The sequence below is a fragment of the Myotis yumanensis genome, unplaced genomic scaffold (assembly GCF_028538775.1).
Source record: "Myotis yumanensis isolate MYYU_CA2020_CCGP unplaced genomic scaffold, mMyoYum1.0.hap1 SCAF_9, whole genome shotgun sequence".
Classification (NCBI taxonomy): Eukaryota; Metazoa; Chordata; class Mammalia; order Chiroptera; family Vespertilionidae; genus Myotis; species Myotis yumanensis.
The window spans coordinates 32,258,739-32,283,909 of record NW_027223760.1 but is presented as its reverse complement, the minus strand read 5'-3'; the positions used below and the strand labels follow the sequence as shown (position 1 = coordinate 32,283,909).

The 25,171-nt window shown below is 45.7% G+C and overlaps 3 protein-coding genes and 1 non-coding gene across 5 annotated transcripts; 1 reads left to right on the top strand and 3 right to left on the bottom strand.

Moving 5' to 3' along the window:
• Positions 1-4,649: 4,649 nt before the first annotated feature.
• LOC139016252 (large ribosomal subunit protein P1) lies at positions 4,650-5,167 on the top strand. Its single transcript, XM_070424025.1, has one exon. The coding sequence runs from the start codon at positions 4,780-4,782 to the stop codon at positions 5,122-5,124; it is 345 nt and encodes a 114-aa protein (XP_070280126.1). The 5' UTR covers positions 4,650-4,779; the 3' UTR covers positions 5,125-5,167.
• Positions 5,168-10,104: 4,937 nt separating this feature from the next.
• RAB19 (RAB19, member RAS oncogene family) lies at positions 10,105-24,252 on the bottom strand. Of its 2 annotated transcripts, none has more exons than XM_070424027.1 (4): positions 24,117-24,252; positions 20,528-20,751; positions 17,630-17,813; positions 10,105-11,931 (listed from the first exon to the last, which is right to left on the bottom strand). In XM_070424027.1, exons 2-4 carry the CDS (start codon positions 20,726-20,728, stop codon positions 11,663-11,665), a joined length of 654 nt encoding a protein of 217 aa, XP_070280128.1. In that variant the 5' UTR covers positions 20,729-20,751; positions 24,117-24,252; the 3' UTR covers positions 10,105-11,662. The 2 variants fall into 2 exon arrangements, with proteins under 2 accessions (XP_070280128.1, XP_070280129.1); XM_070424028.1 differs by lacking the exon at positions 24,117-24,252 and adding an exon at positions 23,895-23,942.
• LOC139017116 (small Cajal body-specific RNA 16) lies at positions 19,247-19,357 on the bottom strand. Its single transcript, XR_011472792.1, has one exon. It is a non-coding gene; the product is annotated as a small Cajal body-specific RNA 16 (non-coding RNA).
• Positions 21,196-22,337, bottom strand: LOC139016253 (small ribosomal subunit protein eS4, X isoform-like). Its single transcript, XM_070424026.1, has one exon. The coding sequence runs from the start codon at positions 22,200-22,202 to the stop codon at positions 21,411-21,413; it is 792 nt and encodes a 263-aa protein (XP_070280127.1). The 5' UTR covers positions 22,203-22,337; the 3' UTR covers positions 21,196-21,410.
• Positions 24,253-25,171: the final 919 nt, after the last annotated feature.

Sequence of the window (25,171 nt, the reverse complement as noted above, 5' to 3'; positions counted from 1 at the left end):
TCCTAAGACATCTAGCCCGCTGAGAAATGTGTGAGAGGGGAACCTTGTCAACAGGATCATCAAACTAGCCTGTATTTTAGAATTTGTAAGACTACCTATTAGGCCACCACAGGTGCTGCCATACGTGAACCTGCCTCATACCTGCAAATAACAGGTAGGTCCCGTGCTCTGCCTAATTCTATTATGAAATTTTATTAACAAAATACCGTTTGGCATTTCTAGTTTTGATGTCTGTTTAAGAATTTAGGCTATTGAAAATGTTTCCACATCTAGGAGTTGTGTATATTGGCTTATTATAGCCATAGTAACAGCTTGTGGACCTCCCCCCTCCCCCCAGTAGCCTTTGTGAGCTCACAGACCAGCTGCTCCCACCCAGAAATGCCAGGCATCCACCCTAAGCTGCTGCTGCCAGGCTGGGGACCACGTGCCCCCAGGGATGCTTCGAGCCTGAGGCATGGGAGGGCCGGGGGGGGCGGGGGGGGGAGACTTCTGCTTTTTGGTGTCCGGAAAGCAAGGGAGAGACTCCGCAGGAGCCACCCTGTGAGCATATCTGAGTCTGGGGAGAAGGGTATAGGCGTGATGAGAGCTTCTGGCCTTTCCATAGGTTTATGTTTGGAGCAGCTCCTTTGTGTCTTAGAAGAGGCAGTGGAAGCTCATGTTTTAGCGAATTCGTAATGGGTCTTGCTCTGTTGTCTCTGTGACTTCAGTGTGGTTGCCAATTGCAAAAAGGATTGGGGGACCAACAGTGATGGGTGGAACGTCCAACTTTCTCATTTGCACAAATTAACAATCTCAACCTCTTTCCTGCCACCACAAGATAAGTATGCTTGCCTCTGTGACTAACTCCTGTGGACACATTCTTATTTAGAAGGTTGGAGGAAAAGGGGAAGCAAATCCTTGCTGAAGATTCGGGGGAGGACGGTATTGATGCCAGAAAGGGGACCTGGCCCTTGGAAGGTCTGCCTAGAGCCAGCTGGCAGTGTGTGGGTTCTTGACTTTGTGCAGGAAAAATTTCACAGCATAAGTCCAGGTGACTAATGGGGGAACATTTATTAAAGCTGGGGACATAAAACAAGGAAGGGCTTAGCATAGAAGAAGCAACAGGAGAGCCTGGGCTGTGTTGCCCTAGCTCTCTGGGAAGTCAGAGAAAAGGGGGCCTTGAGATCAGACTTAGGAGTTGGCCTGGGACAAGCTGCCGCCTCTAGTTGCAAGCCTTGTGGGGTCTAGGGTTCAGGAGATGTATGCTTTTGGGGGAAGTAGGAAGGGAAATGGTGAGTGCTGCTTCCCAGGAGAGCATGTGCTGGGTCCTTTGTCCTGAGGCTTTGGGGCTTTTTCTCTCCCTGGCTGGGGGAGGGCCCAAGGGAGGCTTTCAGCAGAATAATCAGTTTTCTGGGTGTGGTCCTCCAGGGCCAGGTCTTCACTGATTGGTCAGTGTCAGGGCAGGGAATCCTCAGTCATTGACGCTGGTCCTGGTGTCGCCCACCTGGTTTTGCTGCTTCTCTGGGTCTGGAGCTGAAATACAACTGAGTCCTAGATAGTATTTCTGGGGAGGTGACCCATGTCTGCTGTAAATTGCTGTCAGTTTGTTCCCTCTCTGTCTCAGTTTCCCTATTCCACCTGCCCTGGCTCACTGGCCTGTCTCTGATGCTGGTAAAGGTGTCTAACATCGCTTAGTGCCGTTCACCTTTCGGAGGGCACCGCGTAGTTGCAGACCCCATCGAACTTCTTTAGGCTGCTGAAATGTGAACAAAATTGATGCAGATTTTAAGAGCCAGCTCATGACTCTCCCTCACTCTCCCCGTTTCCCTGGCAATCGACCATTTCTGAGAAGGTGGCCTGGGTGTAGTGGGGTGAGGGGTAGAGCAGGACACTCAGCTGACCAGAGCGACATAGGACCTGAGCATGAAATAAACCTTGGGGTGAAAGGCCGCTGAGATTTGGAATCTTTGTTGTCACAGCCTAACAGCCTATCCCGTGTTGAAACCATCTGTTGAAAGACCTTTTTTTATAAGGAAATCTAAATAATATTTGAAATACTCATTTTAATGTTTTTAGGCGCCTCTCAGATAAGTAAAAAGTAAATTGTAAGGTGTTTGAGTGAATCGTTAAACAAACTGGTTTGAAATCACTCCGTGGTATATAGATGTTAGTAGGAAAAACATTACAAATTATTTGCGTTTTGGCCTACTCTTATGCATTAATTATTACTACTGAAAATGTATATTTTTTTAGAAGGAAACTTTGTGCAATAGTTATAAGTAAGTCAGTAGCACTTATTTAAATTGTTGTAAATAAGGAAGCTAGAGGTTAAGTCTTTTTTTTTTGTTAATCCTCACCCGAAGATATTTTTCCATTGATTTTTTAGAGAGTGGAAGGGAGAGGGAGAGACAGAGAAACATCGATGTGAGAAAGACACATCTGATTGGTTGCCTCCTGCATACACCCCAATCAGTGCCAGGGAACCTGCAACCGAGGTACAAGCCCTTGACCGGAATCGGACCCAGGACCCTTCAGTCCATGGGCTATGCTCTATCCACTGAACCAAACCAGTTAGGGCTAGAGCAGTGATGGCGAACCTTTTGAGCTCGGCGTGTCAGCATTTTGAAAAACCCTAACTTAACTCTGGTGCCGTGTCACTTATAGACATTTTTTGATATTTGCAACCATAGTAAATTTAACAAAGACTTATATTTTTTATATTTATTTTATATATTTAAATGCCATTTAACAAAGAAAAATCAACCCAAAAAATGAGTTCGCGTGTCACCTCTGACACGCGTGACATAGGTTCGCCATCACTGGGCTAGAGGCTAAGTTTTTAAATGGCCCTCAAAATAAATCTCTTGGAGGCAGTATGAGGGTTTCCAGGGCTTCAGCAGCGAAGGGATTTACCTCTAAGTGGGAAAAGGATTTTAAAAATATTTAAACAGTAAATCCTTTATGATTTATATCTGAAGTGATTAACACAGTATTACTGTCTCCAAAGGTGGCGGCTTTATTATTTCCACAGTGTCTAGGACTTACTTCACAAACATTTAAACAGCCTTACTTTTTAGATTTTGACAAGGTGCTTACTAGTACTTCTTTGTGTTGCGTGACAGGAGGAGATCTCATGCTGATAATAGAAAATACCCGAGATCTTACCAGGTCTCTGTGTTGCTGCTTCCTTGCAGTGCATAGAAGAGATACATACCATGTGGTACCTGAACAAATAAATATTTTTAGGTTCAACTGATGCACTTAATTTTCTTTTAATCAGAAGCTTATTCCCCTTAGTAAATACTTAGAAATTGACTTTTACAAGGCTGTATCAACTCCTGTCTTTGTTAACTGGAGAAGTAATCTAAAATGTAAAACTGAATTAGTAAGACAAAAATTTGTTTAAAGGAAGACCCAATTCTGATGATAAATTTGTCCCCCCCCCCCCCCTTTTTAAATCCTCACTCGATATTTTTCCACTGATTTTTTTATTTTTTTATTTTATTTTTTAATTTTTTTTAGGGCGAGCGGAAGAGAGAGGGAAAGACAGAGAAACATTGTGAGAGAAACATCGATTGGTTGCCTCCGGCATGAATCCTGACCAGGGCCCAGGTCGGGGAGGATCCTGCAACCAAGGTATGTGCCCTTGACTAGAATCATACCCAGTACCCTCTATTCACTGAGCCAAACCGGCTAGGGCAAATTTGCCCTTTTAAAGGGGGCTTATTTTCCTTTCATATAGATGCAGATGCACTAACTCACTCTTCCCCTACCCTTCTTGTGTTAAAACTGTTAACATTAAAAAAATTTTTTTTAAATTGGTTTTAGAGAGAGGAAGGAAGGGGAAGAGAAAGAGAAACGTGTATGTGAGAGCAAAACATGGATCAGCTGCCTCCTGCACACCCCCTACCAGGGGACGAGCCCCAGCAATCTGGGCATGAGTGCTGACTGGGAATTGAACTGGCAACCTTTTTGTGTACAGGACTCAACCAACTGAGCCACACTGTCCAGGGCTGAATAACATTTTTAATAAGATAAAAGTAACTATCTGTTTTTAAAGTATTTGAGTGCCTTCCAGACACTGTGCCAGAACCGGTAATCTTAGTAATTCCCTTGCAGCGGTTTTCAACCTGTGGGTTGCAACCCCTGAAAATACATCCTGCATATCAGATATTGACATTACGATTCATAACAGTAGCAAATTTACAGTTATGAAGTAGCAATGAAAATAATTTTATGGTTGGGGGTCACCACAACATGAGGAACTGTATTAAAGGGTCTCGGCATTAGGAAGGTTGAGAACCACTGCCTTAGAGGTTCAAAAATAGTTTCAGTGTTTTTACATGGTATATAATGGTTAAAGTTAAAAAGAAATACTTATGGCTGAACAGTTTTAGTGAGATATAATGCACATAGCCTACAATTTGCCCACTTAAGTTTTTTTAAATTGTGGTAAATTCAGAAAGTGCAATTCTTTATATTTGTATTTACCACAGTGAGGCCCACTGCCTAAGTTGTTTTTATTTATTTTAGAGTATTGCTGGATTTTAAAATAACCCATGTTTGGGTTTGATAATAGACAATAAAATAGAGATAGGCAACCACAACACAAACCCATGCTCTGATATAGCGAATGCCTGTATTCTGTGCTTAAAAAAATGTTTTGGCCCCCCTTTCCCCCGCTGCCGGTAAGGTGCTCGGTTCTTCCGAGGGAGCTAAGGCCGCGTTGGGGTGAGGCCCTCACTTCATCCGGCGACTAGCACCGCTCCCGGCAGCGCTCGCCCAGCACTCGCCCTCGCCATGGCCTCCGTCTCGGAGCTCGCCTGCATCTACTCGGCCCTGATCCTGCACGACGATGAGGTGACGGTGACGGAGGATAAGATCAACGCCCTCATTAAAGCAGCCGGTGTGAACGTTGAGCCTTTCTGGCCAGGCTTGTTTGCAAAGGCTCTGGCCAATGTCAACATTGGGAGTCTCATCTGCAATGTAGGGGCTGGTGGACCTGCCCCTGCAGCTAGTGCTGCACCAGCAGGAGGTCCTGCCCCCTCCACCGCTGCTGCCCCAGCTGAGGAGAAGAAAGTGGAAGCAAAGAAAGAAGAATCTGAGGAGTCTGATGATGACATGGGCTTTGGTCTTTTTGACTAAACTGGCTCTTTTGTAACACAGCCAATAAAAGCTGACCTCTGTTGCTGTTGGGCTTGCTGGTTGTCTGGGGATGTGTCTGTATAAAGATGATCTCACTTCTATAATGCTGGCTTTCAACCTTTTCTGCTCTGACACAAGCTAGGCACCGTACAAAGAATGCATCTAATATTGCAGCATTGAGAACTACATGTGGGGAGTAGGGATTATGATTTACAGGATTTGTTCCTGCGCATGAATAAGAGTCCAAGGAGGGGCGGGTCCAGACCTCAGATTTAGAAAGTTTCTTTGCTAATTCCCAAGCACAATCCTGGCAGTTGACAAATGTAGCTTGTCGGGGTGAGGGGTAAGACTGAACAATTACCTAAAGTGGGAATAGGTTGGCTGCTTCCCACATGTGCCCTGATGGGGAATTCAGTGCACTGGATGACGGAACCACACAGGCCAGGTCTAGGCTCACTTTTAAAAATGCCAAGGCACCATAGGACTCGGATTTGTAAGGCATCGTATATTCAGAGCACCTATAATGTGTGAGGCACTTGGAACATTCTGTTCTTACCCTATCTGTCTCCATTAGTGAGATTCAGAAGTTGTTGAAAAGCAGGACTTGCTAGTCCTACTCACCAAAATAAGATGCATTAGGTGTACACAGAAAATGTTTGGTAAACAATTTAGGGGTTTGAGAAAGGGGGAGGCACAATGAGGAAAAGAATGAGTTAAAGTTTGCAGTTTCCACATGTGAAGCAATGAGGAATGCTTCTCAAAGATGACTGGTCCATACCACATGCTAAGTGCCACTTAGTAACTTTCACCAGCTAAGGGTCAGCACTGCTAATACAAATGTTATTCTGCACAGCGATCCCATGGGGAGACCCCATGTCAGGTAAGTTTAAATTGGGACATAAATATACAGTTATCAAAACTAGATACCATTGCAAATGATCACTACAGCAAGACTCATGTTAATATGGCCTAGGGGTGGCTGACTTTTTAAAACATCTTTCAATATAGTAAAAATCTAATAGAGCGAAAAACCTTTGGAAAGAGTGATCTGATAATCAGAAGACCCACATATGTACAAGTGCTAACGTTTTCATATTGAATAAAACTGTCCTGTTCTACCCAAAAAAAAAAAAAAAAAAAAAAAAAAATGTTTTGGTGTTTTTCCAAATTAATAAAATTTATTCTTGAAATTAGAATTTTGTTTCTATATTAGATGAGAAGGCTTCAGGCTGCTATTTTCAATCAACTTTCTAAGAATTAACACATTATTGACTTTGGGTGGTGACACACAATACATTATACAGGTGATGTATTATAGAAATGTACACCTGAAACCTATATAATGTCATTAACCAATGTCACCCCAATAAAGTAAAATAAACATGAACACATTATGAGTGGGTAGTCTTTATTCCCAGTGAGAAAAACTAATTAAATATAAAATCATCACTCTATGGTCTCTCTTTTTTTAAGAAAAGGTTTTTTAAATTGATTTTTGGAGCAAGAAACATCAATGTGAGAGCGATTGGCACCCCAGGTGAACCAGCAACACTTTCAGTACATGGGATGAGCCCAACCAAGCTACACGGGTCAGGGCTCTGTCGTCTCTCAGATGTTGGTCTTTCAAGTTCTAGAGCCATCTTGATACACTGTATAATTATATCTCTTCTGTGCTCCTTTCACTTTGATTTCAGCATTCCTGGTGCTTCCAGTCTTTAGCAATTATTTCTGGCTATAAATTAAACAATGTATTAAAAATAAACACAAAAGAAACTATCTGAGGTCAAAACCACCTTAGTAGCTGGCAATTTTCTACTGAATGGCAAACCAACTAGGTGTATCTTGCCAGCGTTACTCAGTAATTGAGCACAGGCTCTTGAATAGATGACATATTTGAAAATGAAAAATTGAAGCAGGCACTATTACGCCTTTGATGTGAATCCTCTGAAATGCTCCATCCCTGGAGGCTTGCACACTGCCCGCAGGGAGCACTGATGTGTGCTTGCTTTGCTGAGTTCTTCCCCATCCTTTCCATCTGAGCCTTGTGCTGGAGTGGCTGATAGAACCCAGCCTGGTTTGCCTTGGGTCACCCATGCAACCGTGCACATGAGTGAGCTGGCGACTCCACATCCATGTTAAACAGAAGTGAACTTAGGCTGGGCCTGGCATATTTCAGACCCTGCTCTATATTTGATAGGTCTACCCTAATATTACCACCTCCTACTGTGTCTTATGCCCTTCAACTTTTAAAAAAGAATATATTTTTATTGATTTCAGAAAGGAAGGGAGAGAGAAACATCAATGATGAGAATCATTGAGCGGCTGCCTCCTGCATGACCCCTACTGGGGATCGAGCCCACAACCCACGCCTGTGCCCTTGACTGGAATCGAACCTGGGACCCTTCAGTCCGCAGGCTGATGCTCTATCCACTGAGCCAAACCAGCCAGGGCTGCCCTTCAGCGTTTATGATGCTGAAATGTATGCGTGAGCATATCTTGTAATGAGTATGTTTCTCTCTTTGTGTGCATTTGTGTGTGGAGGAGGATGAGGGGTTAACATGATAGAATCCAAATCTGATCTGAGAGGAAGTGTAGCATAATAAGAGTGGGCCTGGGCCCTGGCCCTGGCTGGTATAGTTTAGTGGTTAGTGTCAGCCCTCACACCAAGGGGTCACGGGTTCGATTTCCAATCAATGTCACACCTGCGTTGCAGGTTCCATCCTGGCCCCATTCAGGGTGCATGCAGGAGGCAACCAATCGATGTATCTCTTACATTGATGTTTTTCTCACCTCCCTACCTTCCACACCTTTTTTTTTTTTTATTGCTAAAAGTATTACAAAGGGTATTACATATGTGTTCTTCCCCCCCCCCCCCCCGGCCCCCCTTCCACACCTTCTAAAAACAAAATCAATGGAAAAAATATCCTCCGGTGAGGACTAACAACAACAACAAAAAAGGGCTCTGTATTAACTGATGTTTTCCTCAATAAATTCAAATTTAAAAAAAAAAAGTGAGCTCTGGAACCAAGTTGCTTGGGTTTGGATCCTGGCTGTGCCACCTCCTAGTTGTGTGACTGATCTTACTCTCTCTGTATCATATGTTGTTGTTTTTTCAATATTTTTATTGATTTTTTACAGAGAGAAAGGGAGAGGGATAGAGAATTAGAAACATCGATGAGAGAGAAACATGGATCAGCTGCCTCCTGCACATTCCCTACTGGGGATGTGCCCGCAACCAAGGTACATGCTCTTGACTGGAATCGAACCTGGGACCTTTCAGTCCGCAGGCCGATGCTCTATCCACTGAACCAAACTGGTCAGGACTGTATCATATGTTTTTATTGATTTTAGAAGAAGGGAGTGGGAGAGAGAAACATCAGTACCCCAACTGGGGACCAAACCTACAACCTTGGCAAGTGCTTTGACCTGGAACCAAGCCGGGACCTTTTGGTGCACAGGACGATGCTCAACCAACTGAGTCACACTGGCCAGGGCTTGTATCTTCATTTTAAAATTAGGAATTAAAAATAGCTCCTACTTCAAAGATAGTTGACAGGATTCATTGAGTTTGTATGAAGTGTTTGGTTCAGTGCTGGGCATATATAGTAATTGTCTTTATTAATAGCATTATAGTAACACTAGAGGCCTGGTTCATGTTTTTGTGCACTGGTGGGGTCCCTAGGCCTGGCCTATGGGGATCAGACAGAAACCGGGCAGTCTGACATCCCCCAAGGGGTCCCGGAGTGCAAGAGAGCACTCTGCAAAGTTGCTGTCACTCAACAGCTCCTGCATTGAGCATCTGCCCCCTGGTGGTCAGTGCATGTCATAACTACCAATCACTTAGCCTTTTATATACTATACTAGAGGCCCGGTGCACAAAAATTTGTGCAGGGGGGGGGGGCAGGGGGGTCCCCCAGCCCAGCCTGTGCCCTCTCGCAGTCTGGGACCCCTCGGGAGATAACGACCTGCTGGCTTAGGCCTGCTCCCAGGTGGCAGAGGGCACGCCCAATCCCTAGGTGCAGCCCCTGGTCAGGCTCAGAGCAGGGCCGATTGGGGAGTTGGGGCGCCACCCCCTGCCATGCACAGAGCAGGGCGGATCGGGAGGTTGTGATGCCACCCTCAGTCATGCTCAGAGTAGGGCCGATTGGGGGGTTGGGGCACCGCCCCCTGTCACACTCAAGGCAGGGTCGATGGGGAGGTTGCAGCGCCACCCTCTGTCATGCACAGAGCAGGGCCGATAGGGGAGTTGGGGCACCGCCCCCTGTCACACACAGAGCCGCAGGGTTATCAGGGGGTTTGGGCGCTGCCCCGTCACGCTGATCCTGGTGCTGGGAGCCTCGCTGCTCCGCTGATCCCGGTGCCGGGAGGCATATTACCCTTTTAATATATAGAATAGAGGCCTGGTGCATGGGTGGGGGCTGGCTGGTTTGCCCTGAAGGGTGTCCTGGATCAGGGTGGGGGTCCCCACTGGGCTGCCTGGCCAGTCTGACTGAGGGGCTGAGGGCTGTTTTCAGGCTGGTGGGTTGACTGAAGCTCCCAACTGCTCCTTGTTTTTGTTTTTTTTTTTATTCTGGGCCAGCTTTAGCTCTGAGGCCTCGGCTGCTGAAAGCTGGTTTCTGGCCTTTGTTTTTCCTTCTGTATTTGATACAATGTTGCAGTCTGGCTGGCTGAAGCCTGACTAACTAACGCAGGTTTCTGGGGTTTTGTTTAGCTTCTATATTTGCAACATAGTTGCTTAGAGTTGCAGCTGAGAGGCCGGCAAGTGAGGCGGGGAATGTTGGAGTCCGCAGTAACTGCAGCAAGCAAGCCTCCCTGTTCGTTTCAGTTCATGGCTGCCGGCCGCCATCTTGGCTGACAGTTAATTTGCATAAGGATATGCTGATTAGCCAATGGGAAGGGTAGCGGTCATACGCTAATTACCATGTTTCTCTTTTATTAGTGTAGATAGATTCCTATTACTACTAGTAATAGAGTGGGGAAGAGGTTCAGGAACAGTCTGTGAACAATGAAATAACAGATTTTTGCACACATGGAAATGTACTTGACGCTGGCGAACAAAATATGGAGACACAATCTTTTTATTCTTCTGAAATGTCTCTTTTGTAACTTAATTTCACATAACTTGTTACCAACGACACAGCTTTGGGAGTGTGAGAAAGATGCCAGAACTGAGCTAACATGTAGCTTTCTGAGACCACAGCTACAGAGAGGAGCCTGCCTGAGCTGGTTCCCAGGCCAGGTAACCAGACCGCTCAGCTTCAGAAAAGCCGTGCCTCTTTGGAGCCGACCTTTGGGTGCCCGAATCCAGTGAAGCTGCTCCACACGGGGCCCTTTCCATGTCCCCGAGGGTTTCTGTCACAGCCCCATCATTTCAACAGAAGCCCAGGTGGTTAATCACAGGTTCCTGGTGTTCAGGCGACCCCGTTTTCACATGTCTAACCTGTTGGTAGGAACATTTCAATTCCAGATAATCCTGAGTGCATAACCCTAGATGCTGATGAGGTTTTCAGAGTGTTGGTTGAGACTGATGTGCAGAGAAATGAAGAGAAATTGGTGTGAGCCATTAATGGCATGTCCTGCTCAGCTCTCTTCAAGCACTCAGTAGCCACACGTGAAGGTAGGTCTCAGCCTATCGATTGTGCTGCTATCGATGAGAAATGCCTGTGGGCACTCACCTGGGCCCAGGGAGAGCTCCCAGAGACATTTCCCTTTTTTGGAGCTGATGTGGATGGACAGGCCTTTGTGGTTCTTACTGTGACTGTAAGATGCAGTTCAGCAACAACCATCGGGGGAACTTTGAAAAACCAGTGTGTTACAGGTACATGGTGTGCCCAGGGCTATACTGTGAGGTCAATATTGGTTTGCTATTCACCTGTGAGCCAAATTAATTACTATTCAGAAATGCCTTCTGATCCAGCAGCCAATGTGGTGTTTTGGAAAGGAACTGTGGACGTCTCCCACATCAGCCCAAATAGAATGAAGTGAAATCCAGTTCTGTCTCCATCACATGGCTCCTGACCATTTGGCAAGAGGTATTTATGGTCTTTATATCAAAAGGCTTTGCTCCCCAAACTAAAACCCTGAGGTGTGACTATCAGGAAGCAAATGTTAACGGCATTCTGACTTATCACTGCAGGCTTTTTTCTCATCTGCCCATGACCAAGCTGTTTTAAACTGTTCCGGAGTGTTCCAAGCATCCTCGCCCCTCTTTGATCTTTCCTCACTACCCTCTTCTTCAAGTGAGAAGCAAAGGTCAGTGGAAACATAGTTGAAGGGTTGGGAAGACAGAAAAGAGATGAAACAGAGCAAACCTTGTCCTCCTAACCCTGTGCCTTTAGGTCCAAGGCAAAATCGGAAAGGACAGTGGTATCCCCTGGCCTCAGAGTCAGCTGTTGTGGCCTCTGGTCTGAACCCAGGATTGAGAACTAGTGGCAAGTCTACACTTGGGTCTGAAATGCTACTCAGCAGACACTAGAAGACCCGGCACCTTTGGTTTAGCGATGCCCTCTGGTGGGTGCTATTGGCTGGGTGACCACACTCAGCAAGTGCAGTGGGTCTTTTCACTTGGCACCTGGGCCATAAGGACTGGACTGGAGTCCAGGGGCAGGTGGTTCAGGGCGCCATCCCCATACAGCTGCAGGCTGTTGCGGGCGATCAGCTCCCTGGCCATGAGCACGAAGACTTCGTCTATGTTCTTGGACTCCTTAGCTGATGTCTCCAAAACAGCAAGGAGGCCGTATTTCTCAGCCAGCGTGCAGGCATCCTCGAATAGAACATGCCGTTTCTCCCACAGGTCACATTTGTTCCCTGGGAGTGAGAGAGAAGCAAATATTGCATTGAGTAACTTAATCTGATTTTTTAAAAATGAACTTTAGGAAGAACATCTTAGTTCAGCAATATGCATGCATGTACTTCTTCCCAAATAGTAATTGAGGCCAAATTTAATGAAAATGAAACCACAGATGAATGGAAACAGAGCCACTATCTTAATTCACTGTTCTTAAGATCTTTAAGAGCTATGAGGAATGGACCAGAGGTGTGTACTATTGGCTGGGACAGGTGGAGCCTCCGTATTCTTGGGAGGGGCCGTCTCTCCTACGTGTGACAAGGTAAGAAGGTGCCAGTGCGATTCCCTCTTGCTTCTCTCTTCTCCCTTCAGATCTCTTCCTCTTTCTCCCTAACTACAAAGTGTTGGACACCAAGATAGAACCTGGTCGAGCTGGAACTTGTGGTCAGGATTTCTTGGGTTGAAGCTGTGGGATGTATAATGAAGGACTTACTTTGTTAGTTGTAATTTGCATACAATAAAATGCACAGACTGGACACTCAGTGGGTCTTGATGAATGTGTACCAAGTATGCAAGTGGTTTGAGATTATCCACTAGAGTGAGACCATTGCAAGACCATGCAGTTCTGCTCTCAGGTATGTACCCAAGGGAAGTATGAGCCCATGTGCATCCATAAACATACAAGATCCCTCAGAGCAGCAATTTTCCTAATTGTCCCAACTGAAAACAACTCGAATGTCCATCACCAACAGAAGGGAGAAATGAAAGAAGCTTAGACAAAACAACGCTCGGTACAATGCCATTTATAGAAGGTTCAAAAACAATAGCAAAGTAGAACGGCTGATAAAGAAAACCGGGCGATGTCATAAAAGCCATGATGGGCTTACTTTGGGGGAGAAGATGAGGCAATTGGGAGGGACAGGAAGAGGAGCTGGGGGGCAGGGTGCATTCTTTCTTGACCCAGGTGGTGTTTACACAAGCGTTCCCCTTGTGATATATCAGTGTTTGCATACTTTTCTCTCTATGCATTATGTCCCAATAAAAAAGATTGAAAAAATACTTTCTCCTAGAGAGTCGGCAGACAGATCTGTTGTGGAGGGAGGGCGGTGTTCAGTGAGGTGGATGGATTGAGCAAAAAGGAAAAAAAGGGAACTCATGGACATGGACAACAGTGTGGTGATTGTGAGGGAGGATGGGGGAGGTGGAAGAAGGTATAAGGGGGATAAATGGTGATGGAAAAAAGAAGAAAAGAAAAAGAAAAAATACTCAGCATCATAGGCACCAGCCTGGTCATTGACAAAGCTAGATTTTTATCATAATTCTCCCCAAATAAGGTTAAATCTAAGGGCTATTACTCTCCTGGGACTGTGGTAGGCCGGAAAATGGTCCCTAAGACACATGGTTCTACCCCCTGGGAGTTGTAAATGTTACTTTATCTGCAAAAATATTTGCAGATATGATTAAGTTAAGAATCTTGAGCCCTAGAGATAATGCTGGATTGGCTGGGTGGGCCCTAAGTGCAATCATGTGTAGTCTTACACGAAGGAGATAGAGGGAGACTTGAGTACACACACAGAGGAGGTGATGAGAAGTCAGAGGCAGCCTCGAGCCCAGAACACTGACAGCCACTGGAGGAGACAAGAACACATTCTCTCTCAGAGCCTCCAGGGGAACATGGTCCCGCTGACACCGTGATTCCGGCCCAGGGATACCGACTTCAGATTTCTGGCCTCCGGAACGGAGTGAGAACACGCTTCTGTTGTTTTTACTAGTAGGCACTCGGTTTATGGTAATTAGCAGCTACAGGAAACTAACTCAGGTATGTAGCTTCAAGAAAACTGTATGCGTTTTTATAGCTTGTGAGGTTTAAGTTCAGGGTATAGCCCTGCTTCTAGAAGAAAGGTGTGAGAGTCCCTTGGTTGGGACAGGGATGCTTCCAGAGTAGGAATCCTGAGCCAGGAGTCTCGGCCACCCCTCACCCTGATCTGTGGCTTCTGGGCTGCTTGCACTGGTTCTGACTGCTCCTCCCACCTGCCCCAGGGCCACCCCTGGTTAACTGACTGTCCCCTGTTCTGCCTCCCAACAGCTGGTGGTGGCACACCTCAGGAAAAGCCAGGACACCTGGTGGGAGGGAAAAAAACATGTGCTTGCTCCAGCAGTTTGACTCTTTGCTCGCTAAGTGTTCTGTGTGGACACCAGAGATGCATGGGCCCTGCCCCTGAGAAAGGGGTTCTTCATCTTGCTAGGGAGGCAAGAGAGACACTTGGACAATTTCAGAGCCAAATGGCCCTAGCTGGTTTGGCTCAAGTGGCTAAAGCATCGACCTGAGGACTGAAGGGTCCCAGGTTCGATTCCGGTCAAGGGCACATGCCTGGGTTGTGGGCTCGATCCCCAGTGTGGGGCGTGCAGAAGGCAGCCGATCAATGATTCTCTCTCATCATTGATGTTTCTGTCTCTCCTCTCCCTTCCTCTCTGAAATCAATAAAAATATGTAAAAATATGCCCTGACCAGTTTGGCTCAGTGGCTAGAGCAGGGGTGGGCAAACTTTTTGACTCGAGGGCCACAATGGGTTCTTAAACTGGACCAGTGGGCCGGAACAAAAGCATGGATGGAGTGTTTGTGTGAACTAATATAAATTCAAAGTAAACATCATTACATAAAAGGGTACGGTCTTTTTTTTTTTAGTTTTATTCATTTCAAACGGGCCGGATTTGGCCCGCGGGCTGTAGTTTGCCCACGGCTGGGCTAGAGCGTCGGCCTGTGGACTGAAGAGTCCCGGGTTCAATTCCAGTTAAGGGCATGTACCTTGGTTGCAGGCACATCCTCAGTGGGGGGTGTGCAGGAGGCAGCTGATCGATGTTTCTCTCCCATCAATGTTTCTAACTCTATCCCTCTCCCTTCCTCTCTGTAAAAAATCAATAAAATATATTTTAAAAAATATGTAAAAATAAATAAAGAGCCAAATGCCCTGGCCACCGGCTCAGTTGATTGAGCATTGTCCCATGCACCGAGGGCTTGCCAGTTCGATTCCAGATGAGGTCACAGGCCCAGGTTGCGGGCTTGTCCCTGGTAGGGGGTGTGCAGAAGGCTGCTATTGATGTCTCTCTTTCCCTCTCCCTCTCTCTCTAAAATCAACAACAACATTTAAAAAATAAAAAAGAGCTATACAAGAATTTGCCCATCCAAGACAGGCCATGAAACAACACATCCTAAGGACCAGGTGAATGGTACAAGTTGTTAGCCTTACAGGTGTACCATCCCTTATCCACATTTCCCAAATCCAAAAAACTCTGAAACCCCTACATTTTTTTGGTAATTTATCTGACAGTAAAATCTGCCCTATACTGGCCATTTGAAGTTTTTATTCAACCTTCTTTGTATGACCATATATTTCACTGCATATATATTAATGCATTTGACCATGGGATGTTGCCCCAGACACTACTGAGGGTGTTAGGTAACATAGCATGCACCCTCCTAAGATTCAACAAATTCTGGACTCTGAAATCTTTGGCCTTCAGGGTTTTCACTGAGAGACTGTAGACCTGTAACTGTAAAAGAATTTCAGTGGCCCTAACTGGTTTGGCTCAGTGGATAGAGTGTCGGCCTGCGGACTGAAGGGTCTCAGGTTCAATTCTGGTCAAGGGCACATGCTCAGGTTTCGAGCTTGATTTCCCATAGGGGTTGTGCAGGAGGCAGCTGATCAATGATTCTCATCATTGATGTTTCTCTCTCGCGCTCTCTCGCTCGCTCTCTTCCTCTCTCTCCCTCTCCCTTCCTCTCTGAAATCAATAAAATATATATATATATATATATATATATATATATATATATATATATATTTAAAAAAAGAGTTTCAGTGAAAGGTTTGCCCAAGATCCTAAGGGGACAAATATCAGATACTGAAGAAAGTTATGAGACAGAGCAGCCAGTATAGCCTACAGAAGGATGTTGGCTTCTTGACCCCTCACTCTGATAGAAGGTCGGAAGGGTTAGGTCAGGAACAGCTGAGGGGACAAGAAAAAGATACGAGGCCAGTCAGCCATCTCCGGAAGAAAGCAGGAGCCTCGTCAGTCGGGTTCAGGAATTTGTGTCTTATCTGGGGGACCATGGGGGACCAGCGAGGATTTTAAACAGAGGGACATCACATCACCGAGGAGCTGAGCTTCCTGTGAGTGGCTGGAGGGGGAGGAACAGTAGGAATCAACGCACAGTATCTCTTTGCCATTTGTGTGGTGGGAAGTGGCTGCCAGGGGCTTGGGTAGACAGAATGGAAAAATAGTGAAAGAGACGGGAACACTTCCATAAGGGAACAAGACATTTAACTTTTCTAGATTAAGGCACGGAGGCCAATGACAGAAAACAGAAAGCCCCCTCGTATTAGCCCTGGGGTGACGGGGACATGTCCAGGTCATCTTTAGGGGCATTTCTAGAATCAATTAGGAACTGGGGCAGTGTGGCTCGGTTGGGCATCATTTTGTGCACCAAAAGGCTGCAAAACGAAAACACTACTAGAGAAATAACAGAAACATTAACACTTCTCTCTGAATGTACAATAGGACTGGCTCACATTTCCAGCTGCAAGTTCACTTTGTGTAGTTGAAGTTCCTCTTAGTTTTGATGTTGGTGTGTTAAGATTCACTTAGGGTCTTAACAGGTCTAAGAAGTCATTCAAGCCCTGGTGTGACTCAGTTGGTTGGGCATCATCCAGTGTGCTAAGAGGTCACCATTTTGATTCCTAGTCAAGGTACATGCCCAGGTTACAGGCTCGACCCCCAGTAGGGGGCGTGCAGGAGGCAGCCCATCGATGTTTCTCTCTTCCTCTCTCAAAAATCAATAAACTTTTTTTTTTTTTTAAAGAAGTCATTCAGCCCTGGCCGGCTTGGCTCAGTGGATAGAGCGTCAGCCTGTGGACTGAAGAGTCCCAGGTTCGATTCCGGCCGAGGGCACATGCCTGGGTTGTGGGCTTAATCCCCAGTGGGGGACTTGCAGGAGACAGCCCTGATCAAAGATGTTTCTCTTTCATTGATGTTTCTATCTCTCTATCCCTCTCCCTTTCTCTCTCTCTAACAATCAATAAAAACATTAAAAAAAAATAAGTCATTCAAGTGTGTGTCGGGTGTGTCAGTTACATTCATCTGAATGGCTCCCTCAGGGGTTTGGGGCCACTGCCTGGGAACCTCAGCCTACAGACTACTTTCTGTGCAGTCTGCACAGACTGTGCAGCAAACCAGCTGGAGCTCCTGCACGTAGAGAAACTCTAGGGTGGGCACGCCTTGGGATCTGTATTCTTTTTTTTTTTAAATATATTTTATTGATTTTTTACAGAGAGGAAGGGAGAGGAATAGAGAGTTAGAAACATCGATGAGAGAGAAACATCGATCAGCTGCCTCCTGCACACTCCCTACTGGGGATGTGCCCGCAACCAAGGTACATGCCCTTGACCGGAATCGAACCTGGGACCCTTGAGTCTGCAGGCTGACGCTCTATCCACTGAGCCAAACCGGTTAGGGCGGATCTGTATTCTTAAGTTCACACCACCGTCTCTCATTTCCAAGTGAATCTGATGGAATTTCTGGGCCAGGTGCTTTCTGAGGCCCTCTTACCATTTGCACTTTATGATTTCATGCTTCCCTGCCACCGGAAACACACAAGAAGCTGACTGTCAGCAGAGAGGGGGCAATAAAACCAAGTTAAACCCTTTGAAAACTCCATACCGATCAGCATAATGACCAGGTTCGCAGCTCCGTATTTTTCTATCTCGTGAATCCAGTGAGGAACGGACTCAAAGGTGGACCGCCGGGTCAGGTCATAGGCGATGATGGCCGCGTGGGCGCTGCGGTAGTAGCTCTGGGTGATGGTCCGGAAGCGCTCCTGGCCTGCGGTGTCCCACACCTGCATCTGGAGACGGGCGGGAAAGGGCATGGCATCAGGAGCTCCCACACCCAATGGGGACTTGCTCCCTGAGTTGCCTGCAAAATGCAGTTTCCTGGGTTTTACTTGGAGATATCCAAATTCAGGAGGTCTGGGCTGGGGCGCAGAAGTCTGTTGTTCCAGTTGCGCCCCAGGGTAATTTGGATGGGCTTTCAGGTTTGGGAGCCACCACCTCCGGGATGCTTAGTCGGAGAGTGGGACCCAGTGTCCTGGGGTCTGGTGTTCTTTCCCCTTTGCATCGCAATCATCCCTTCCTCCAGATTTTGGGCCTTATCTCTTGACCCTGCCCATTGCTATTAACACTGGAAAAGGAAGTAATGTTGGCTGAACTGTTTTGATTTTAAAGGACCACTCCACTGTTTATGTTCAGGAGTATCCTCATAATATCACCTCCTCAACCACCATCCCGAGCAATAGTGCCAATTTATACACTTAGCAGTGTCTTGGGTACCTGTTTCTTCATATACTTACATTATTTACAAAATTTATTTATTTATTTAAAAATATATTTTATTGATTTCAGAGAGGAAGGAAGAGAGATAGAAACATCAATGATGAGAGAGAATCATTGATTGGCTGCCTCCTGCACATCCCCTACTAGGGATTGAGCCTGCAACCCGGGCGTGTCCCCTGACCGGAATCAAACCATGACCTCCTGGTTCATAGGTTGATGCTTAACCATTGAGCCATGCTGGCCAGGCACAAAATTTATTTTTTAAATAAAGTTTGCAAACATATACAAGACTAGAGAGAATAGAGCAATGAACCCTCATATACCTATCATTCCAGATTCAATAACTTATTGAATATATAAAACCCTACTATGCAAATTGACCCCAGGGGATTTCTACGGGAGACCCATCACTTGATCACTATAATGTGCGCTGACCACCAGGGGGTGGCATGGAACAAAGAAAGGCCCTGGCCGGCAGCCAGAAGGTCCTGATCAGCCCTGATCGCAGGCCAGGCCTAGGGGCCCTACCCATGCATGAATTTTGTGCACCGGGCCTCTAGTTATTCAATAATTATCAAGGTTTTGCCACTTTTGCTACATCTAGCCTGTTCTGTTGATTTCTTTGTTTTTATTCTTTAATGTTTTTAAATCCTCATCTGAGGATATTTTTTTCATTGATTTTTTTTAGAAGAGTGAAGAGGAGGGAGGGAAGGGGGGAAAGAGAGAAAGAGAGAGAGAGAGAGAGAGAGAGAGAGAGAGAGAGAGAGAGAGAAATACCTATGTGAGAGAGATACATTGACTGGTTGCCTCCCGCACTTCCACATGTGCCCCAACCAGGGCTAGGGATTGAGTCTGCAACCGAGGTACATGCCCTTGACCCGGAATTGAACCCTCTAACCACTGAGCTCCTGGCCAGGGCTCTTTGAAGTATTATTTTATTTATTTTTCTTGTCTGCAGTATCATACATGATCATCCAACTGCCTCTAGAATGTTCACACCTGTTACTGCAAATTCAAAGCCCAGGAAGAACTCCTCCTGGGATTTACTTTAGGTCAGTGAGGTATTACTTTATTTTATTTTATTTATTTATTTTTTATAATTTTTAAAGAAATATATTTTATTGATTTTTTTACAGAGAGGAAGGGAGAGGGATAGAGAGTTTGAAACATCGATGAGAGAGAAACATCAATCAGCTGCCCCCTGCACACCACCTATTGGGGATGTGCCTGCAACCAAGGTACATGGCCTTGACCGGAATCAAACCTGGGACCCTTCAGTCCGCAGGCTGACGCTCTATCCACTGAGCCAAACTGGTCAGGGCAGTGAGGTATTATTTTAAAGCAAATCCCAGACTTCATGTCATTTCATCCCTACTTACATTGATGTACATCCCTGTAAAAATGGACATTTTCTTTCATAACCACAATACCTTTATCACTAATAAACTTTTCAATAACTCCTTGATATTATTTAATGCCCAGTCCATATGGACATTTTCCTAATTGTCTCCAAAATGTATTTTTACAAAATCAGGATCCCAAACAAGATCCATTTATTACATTTTTACCCACACTTTTCGATCTTTTCTAATCAAATGGGTAAAAGACAGTATCTTACCGTTAGCTTGTTGTTTATTTAATTATGAATGAGGACGGGCACCTTTACATAAATGTATGAGCTCATTCTTATAAAATTTGTGAAACAGCAGTTCTGTTCAATCTGTGAATAGCCTACTTTTTTGTGTGTGCTTGGTTGTTTAGCTTTTTTTTCTTAGCTATTTATCAGGGCTCTTTTCACGTTAAAGCCATTTGTCAAGTCCCATATATGCAAATATTTCTTTCCAAGTGTCATTCATCTTTTGACTTGGTTCAGAGTGTTTTTGAATATGTAGAAATGTTATCTTTATATAGTTACATAGAAATATATACATCTGACCTTGAGATAGTTAGATTGAGCAGTATTTTCCCTTATGGCTTCTGGGCTTCTTGTCTTTTTCACATTATTTATTTTTTATTGTTGACATTATTACAGACATCCTGGGTTTCTCGTCTTACTGCAAAGCCCAATTTCCTCATTCCACTGTGATAAAAATGAATACACCTATGTTTTTTCCTGGTACTTTTATGATTTCATGTTTTACATTCAAATCTTTTATTCCTCAGGCATGTGTTTCGGGGTTAGGAACTCTGGCTAAACTAGGGGCAGCGAACCCCAGGCCCCTCTGACCTTCACTTTCTTGCCATCGATCTCCAGGGAGCGCACAGTGAAGTCCACGCCGATCGTGTTCTGCTGTGTCTCCGTGTAGACCCCGGATTTGAAATGCTGCACCACACACGTCTTCCCCACGTTGGAGTCCCCGATGAGGATGACCTTGAACAAATAGTCGAAGTTCTCATCTGCTGCCCTGGCTGAGCTGGAGAATTGCATGGCGCTGCCTCCCTGGAGTGGAGCTGGGAAGAAAAGGAGGGGTTCAGCGTCTCTTTAGTGACCACGACCAGGCTTTATTTTTTAAAGTAATTTTACATTTACAGAAAAATTAAGATAGTACAGAGCTGTCAGGTACCTGGCATCAGTTTCACCAATTACTAAACATCCTACAGTGGTATGGTGTATTTGTTACATTTCATAAACCAATATTAATACATTACCTTTAATGAAAATCTTTATTTGCATTTTAATTATAATTACATAAAGTCAAAACAAAACTACTTAATTTGCTAGAAACCTACAAATTCAAATATATGCTGAAAATACATCAGAGTAATTGCCCATGCAGCTATGAGATAGGAAGTAAGAAATGTGACTAAAAGGGAATAAACAAATAAATGAAATAAGAGCTTTTCAGGAGCAGATAGCTGGTTACAAACTGAAAAGTATAATGAACTAACTCGGCTATCTAAAAAAAGGAAGAAGTTGAAGCGAGAATGACTTTAGGGTAAAGGACTGTCATACTCATTTAGCTGTTAAGCCCCACAGGAAAAGGGAATGAAATTTAGGTTAGGAATTATTAGCATCTTAGTGGGAGTGTCCATTTTCCCCATCCCCGCCCCCGCCATGCTGCATTATCTTTAATTAAGAACAAAGACTCTTCTAATCATGTCACGTCAGCTCATTTCACCAACTGTTTGGCTGCCAATCTCTTGTCTCTCTCTTCAGCAATGGTGAGGCGAATACCCTTTCCACGGGGAAGGGAAATCCATGGTTTGTTGCCTTTGCCAATAACAAAAATATTGGAGAGCCGGGTGGCAAAGCTATTGCCAGTGGTATCTTTGACATGAACTACGTCAAAAGAACCAGGGTGTTTCTCTCTGTTGGTGATCACACCAATTCTTCCCAGGTTGGCACCTCCGGTGATCATACACAGGTTACCTGTGTCAAACTTGATGAAATCGGTAATTTTGCCAGATTCCAAATCAATTTGAATGGTGTCGTTCACCTTGATGAGGGGATCAGGGTAGCGGATGGTACAAGCATCATGGGTCACCAGATGAGGGATTCCCTTGGTGCCCACAAAGATCTTCCGCACTTTGCACAGCTTGTACTTGGCCTCCTCAGGTGTTATACGATGAACAGCAAAGCGACCCTTGGTGTCATAGACCAGACGGAAATTCTCTCCTGTCTTATCAATGCTGATGACATCCATAAAGCCAGCAGGGTAGGTTATATCGGTTCGGACCTTGCCATCGATCTTAATGAACCGCTGCATGCAGATCTTCTTTACTTCATCTCCTGTTAGGGCATACTTAAGTCTGTTTCTTAGGAAAATGATGAGAGGGAGACATTCTCTCAGCTTGTGGGGACCGGTAGATGGACGAGGAGCAAATACCCCGGTCAGTTTATCCAGCATCCAATGCTTTGGAGCTGCTACACGCTTCAGGTGCTTCTTGGGACCACGAGCCATGGCTGTGCTAGGCACGGAAAGAGGACTCTCTTCTTGCTAGTAAAAACGAAATGAAGTTTAAGAAAGTAGTCACCCGCCACGCCTCGGTCTCCGTCGCAATGGTGTCTCACGCAATGGTGTCTGACGCCCTGACCCCACGCTGTTCAAGGCACTTGGGGTCCAGGACAGGACAAGGCAGGGAGATCGTTGCTTTCATTGCACTAACATCCTCCTGGGCCCTGGCTGGTGTGACTCAGCAGATAGAGCGTTGGCCTGTGGACTGAAGGGTCCTGGGTTCAATTCCGGTCAAGGGCACATGCTGGGGTTGCGGGCTCGATCCCCAGTAGGGGGCGTGCAGGAGGCAGCCAATCAATGATTCTCTCTCATTATTGATGTTTCTCTCTCCCCTCTCCCTTCCTCTCTGAAATCAATAAAAATATTGGTTGAAGGACACTAATTACTGGTCAGGTACAAGAGAGCTGCCCCCCTAAGCTCACACCTGCCTTAGGTGGGTGGACATTACTTTAGGGGTACCCTCAGGATGAAGAGGTCCTACTGCCATTCTCTGCTGGGCTACCCAGTCATCACAGTCAGATGACAGCATTGGTGGAAATCCTGGTCATTGAGACCAGGGGCTCCATGCCCTATGGAGTGCCCACTCAGCAGGAGGATGGCAGAGGAGATGCCCACAGGAGTGTTTTTCCTGCCATTCTTCAGTTGATAGACATGCCTAGCTTTTCACGTGGGGAGAAGGACTCCAACAAAGGACTGACAAGATCGGACAGAGAAGCCAGTTTAGGGAAGAGTGACATGGTCTTTTTCTTCCGGCTCGCACCTACTTTTTCTTGACGAGGAAATTAGGATTTTGAGAAAATCCAAAAAGAAAACTGTAGTGGGGGATGTTTATAAGCTGGAAAATAAAGTTTCTAAATGACAGTGTTTCCCACACTACTTAATTATATCAAAATTATTTGGGGAGATAATTAAAAATACATATTCCTCAAGCCCATCCCAGATCTGCTAAAGATATTTAAAAACCCGTGTACACATACGTGCACGCACTCGCCAGGTGATTCTGATGCCTGCCCAGCCAGGGTTGGAAAACACTGATCCGCACAATCACTCGCCTGAATTTTATTCTCACCGTCAGCCTGTCTGCCCAACCATTTCACCTATGCTTCAACATCACTGAGCATGAGGAACTCACTACCCCCTGCAAAAATCCATCCTGTGTGTGCAGCTCTAACTTACCCGGGGCTGAAATCTATCTCCCAGGGTTCCATCTGTTGACCCTCGTGCTATGCCAGGACCGGGCAGATTCCGATTCCACATGCCAGCCCATCAGATATTTGGAGCGCCAAGCATTTCCCCTCCAGGCAAATATCCTCAGGCCCTCAAAGGTTCCTCAAAGACTATCGTCTTGGGTCTCCTCATAAAAATACACGAAACCTACCCCCACTGGATGATTAAAGTTGATGTGCTGCACTGCAAGTTGCTCCTGCCATACGATACCCTTCTTCACTTCCCCCCAGTTGTACTTTTTGGTTTTCTTTAAAGTCATGGAAAAGGACAAATCTGTATCGTTACACAAATTAAAATGCACACAGAGATCCAGCCTATAGAACCCCCATGCTTCTCTCGCCTCCAAAACACCTGTGGCTCAATGATCCAGCAGACGGTGGACACCTGCAGCCACTTTCTTTCCCCTCTGACCTTTCAAGTAAAGAAAGCCATTCCACTTCCGTGTCTCATCACCATAACTTGAGCTGAAATCTTCCTCCTGTGCCTCACCCCACCCCAGGAAGTCCTCAGAATTTCCACGAAAGCCCCTTGAACTCAGCCTGCACGTCCTGCAAGGAGAACGCAGTGTCCGCCTGGGACGCCCTCCATCCTGCATCCGGTAGCCTCCACCCTCCCGGGTCACCGGTCGCCTACCTGTCGCGCTCTCTCACTTCTGCTAGCGGGAAAGGTTTTCTTTTTCTCCTTGTTTTCCTTTTCAGCCCGTAGGGCCCCTTCTTCCTGCTGCCTCGCTGCGCGGTGGGAACTGTAGTTCTGTCCCCAGGTGCCAGGTTTGGCGGCCTGAGAAAGTGAAAGGAAGTGGAAGCCCTCCCACTGCCTCTGAGCCCGCAGCTGCCGTTGGGCACAGAGCACAGGTGAGGCGCTGGCCAGCACTGGCCGTCCAGAGTCTGAACATTCGTCATCTTGCAAAGCCAGTTAACTGAGCCAATACCTATAAACCACCCAGTTCCTTCTTTCTACTCACTTTCTCTTATGCAGCTCCACCCCTCCCCCCATTTTTCCTGATGTCCCTTCTTTGGCTGGGGTGGGGGCTCCAGTGGCGAGAATACAATGTAAGGATACAGAGCTGGGACTTGAGTCTTTGCATTGTCTTGCGGATTCGAATTACTGTTCTTGAGGAGCCTCTAAGACAGTGGTTCTCAACCTTTTGGTCCTTTAAATACAGTTCCTCATGCTGTGACCCAACCATAAAATTATTTTCGTTGCTACTTCATCAGTGTAATGTTGCTACTGTTATGAATCCTAATGTAAATATCTGATATGTAGGATGGTCTTAGGCGACCCCTGTGAAAGGGTTGTTCGATCCCCAAAGGGGTCGCGACCCACAGGTTGAGAACCGCTGATCTAAGAGAAAGGAGGTTTTTCCAAAGAGAAGATTAAAAAACGAAAATAACTTTGTATTTGTACGGAAGAAAGAGCTGAAAAAGCATTTGTTTCTTTCCCTCAAATGCTCAACCACAGAACAGAGGTTAATTTCTAGGTCTGAGGAAACAGGGTTTACCAGGCCCCGATGCTGGCACAAGAGACAAAGCCGAGGTGAATTTTCCCTAGTTTCCCCCCTGCAGAGTCTGGGAGGGTGGCTGGTTCTCAGACCATAGGGTTAGATTTTCTCCCCTGTGGAGAAGGAAGCATTTGGCAGTTAAGCCCTGTAGGTACAATATGCAAAACAGAGACATCCTGTTTATAAAATA

Coding starts and splice junctions, on each gene's coding strand:
- LOC139016252 (XM_070424025.1), top strand. CDS start 4,780: ATGGCCTCCGTCTCGGAGCTCGCCTGCATCTACTCGGCCCTGATCCTG.
- RAB19 (XM_070424027.1), bottom strand. CDS start 20,728: ATGCAATTCTCCAGCTCAGCCAGGGCAGCAGATGAGAACTTCGACTAT. Junction 17,814..20,527: donor TCGATGGCAAGAAAGTGAAG/GTCAGAGGGGCC, acceptor GCCCGTCTCCAG/ATGCAGGTGTGGGACACCGC. Junction 11,932..17,629: donor CCTGGTCATTATGCTGATCG/GTATGGAGTTTT, acceptor TCTCACTCCCAG/GGAACAAATGTGACCTGTGG.
- LOC139016253 (XM_070424026.1), bottom strand. CDS start 22,202: ATGGCTCGTGGTCCCAAGAAGCACCTGAAGCGTGTAGCAGCTCCAAAG.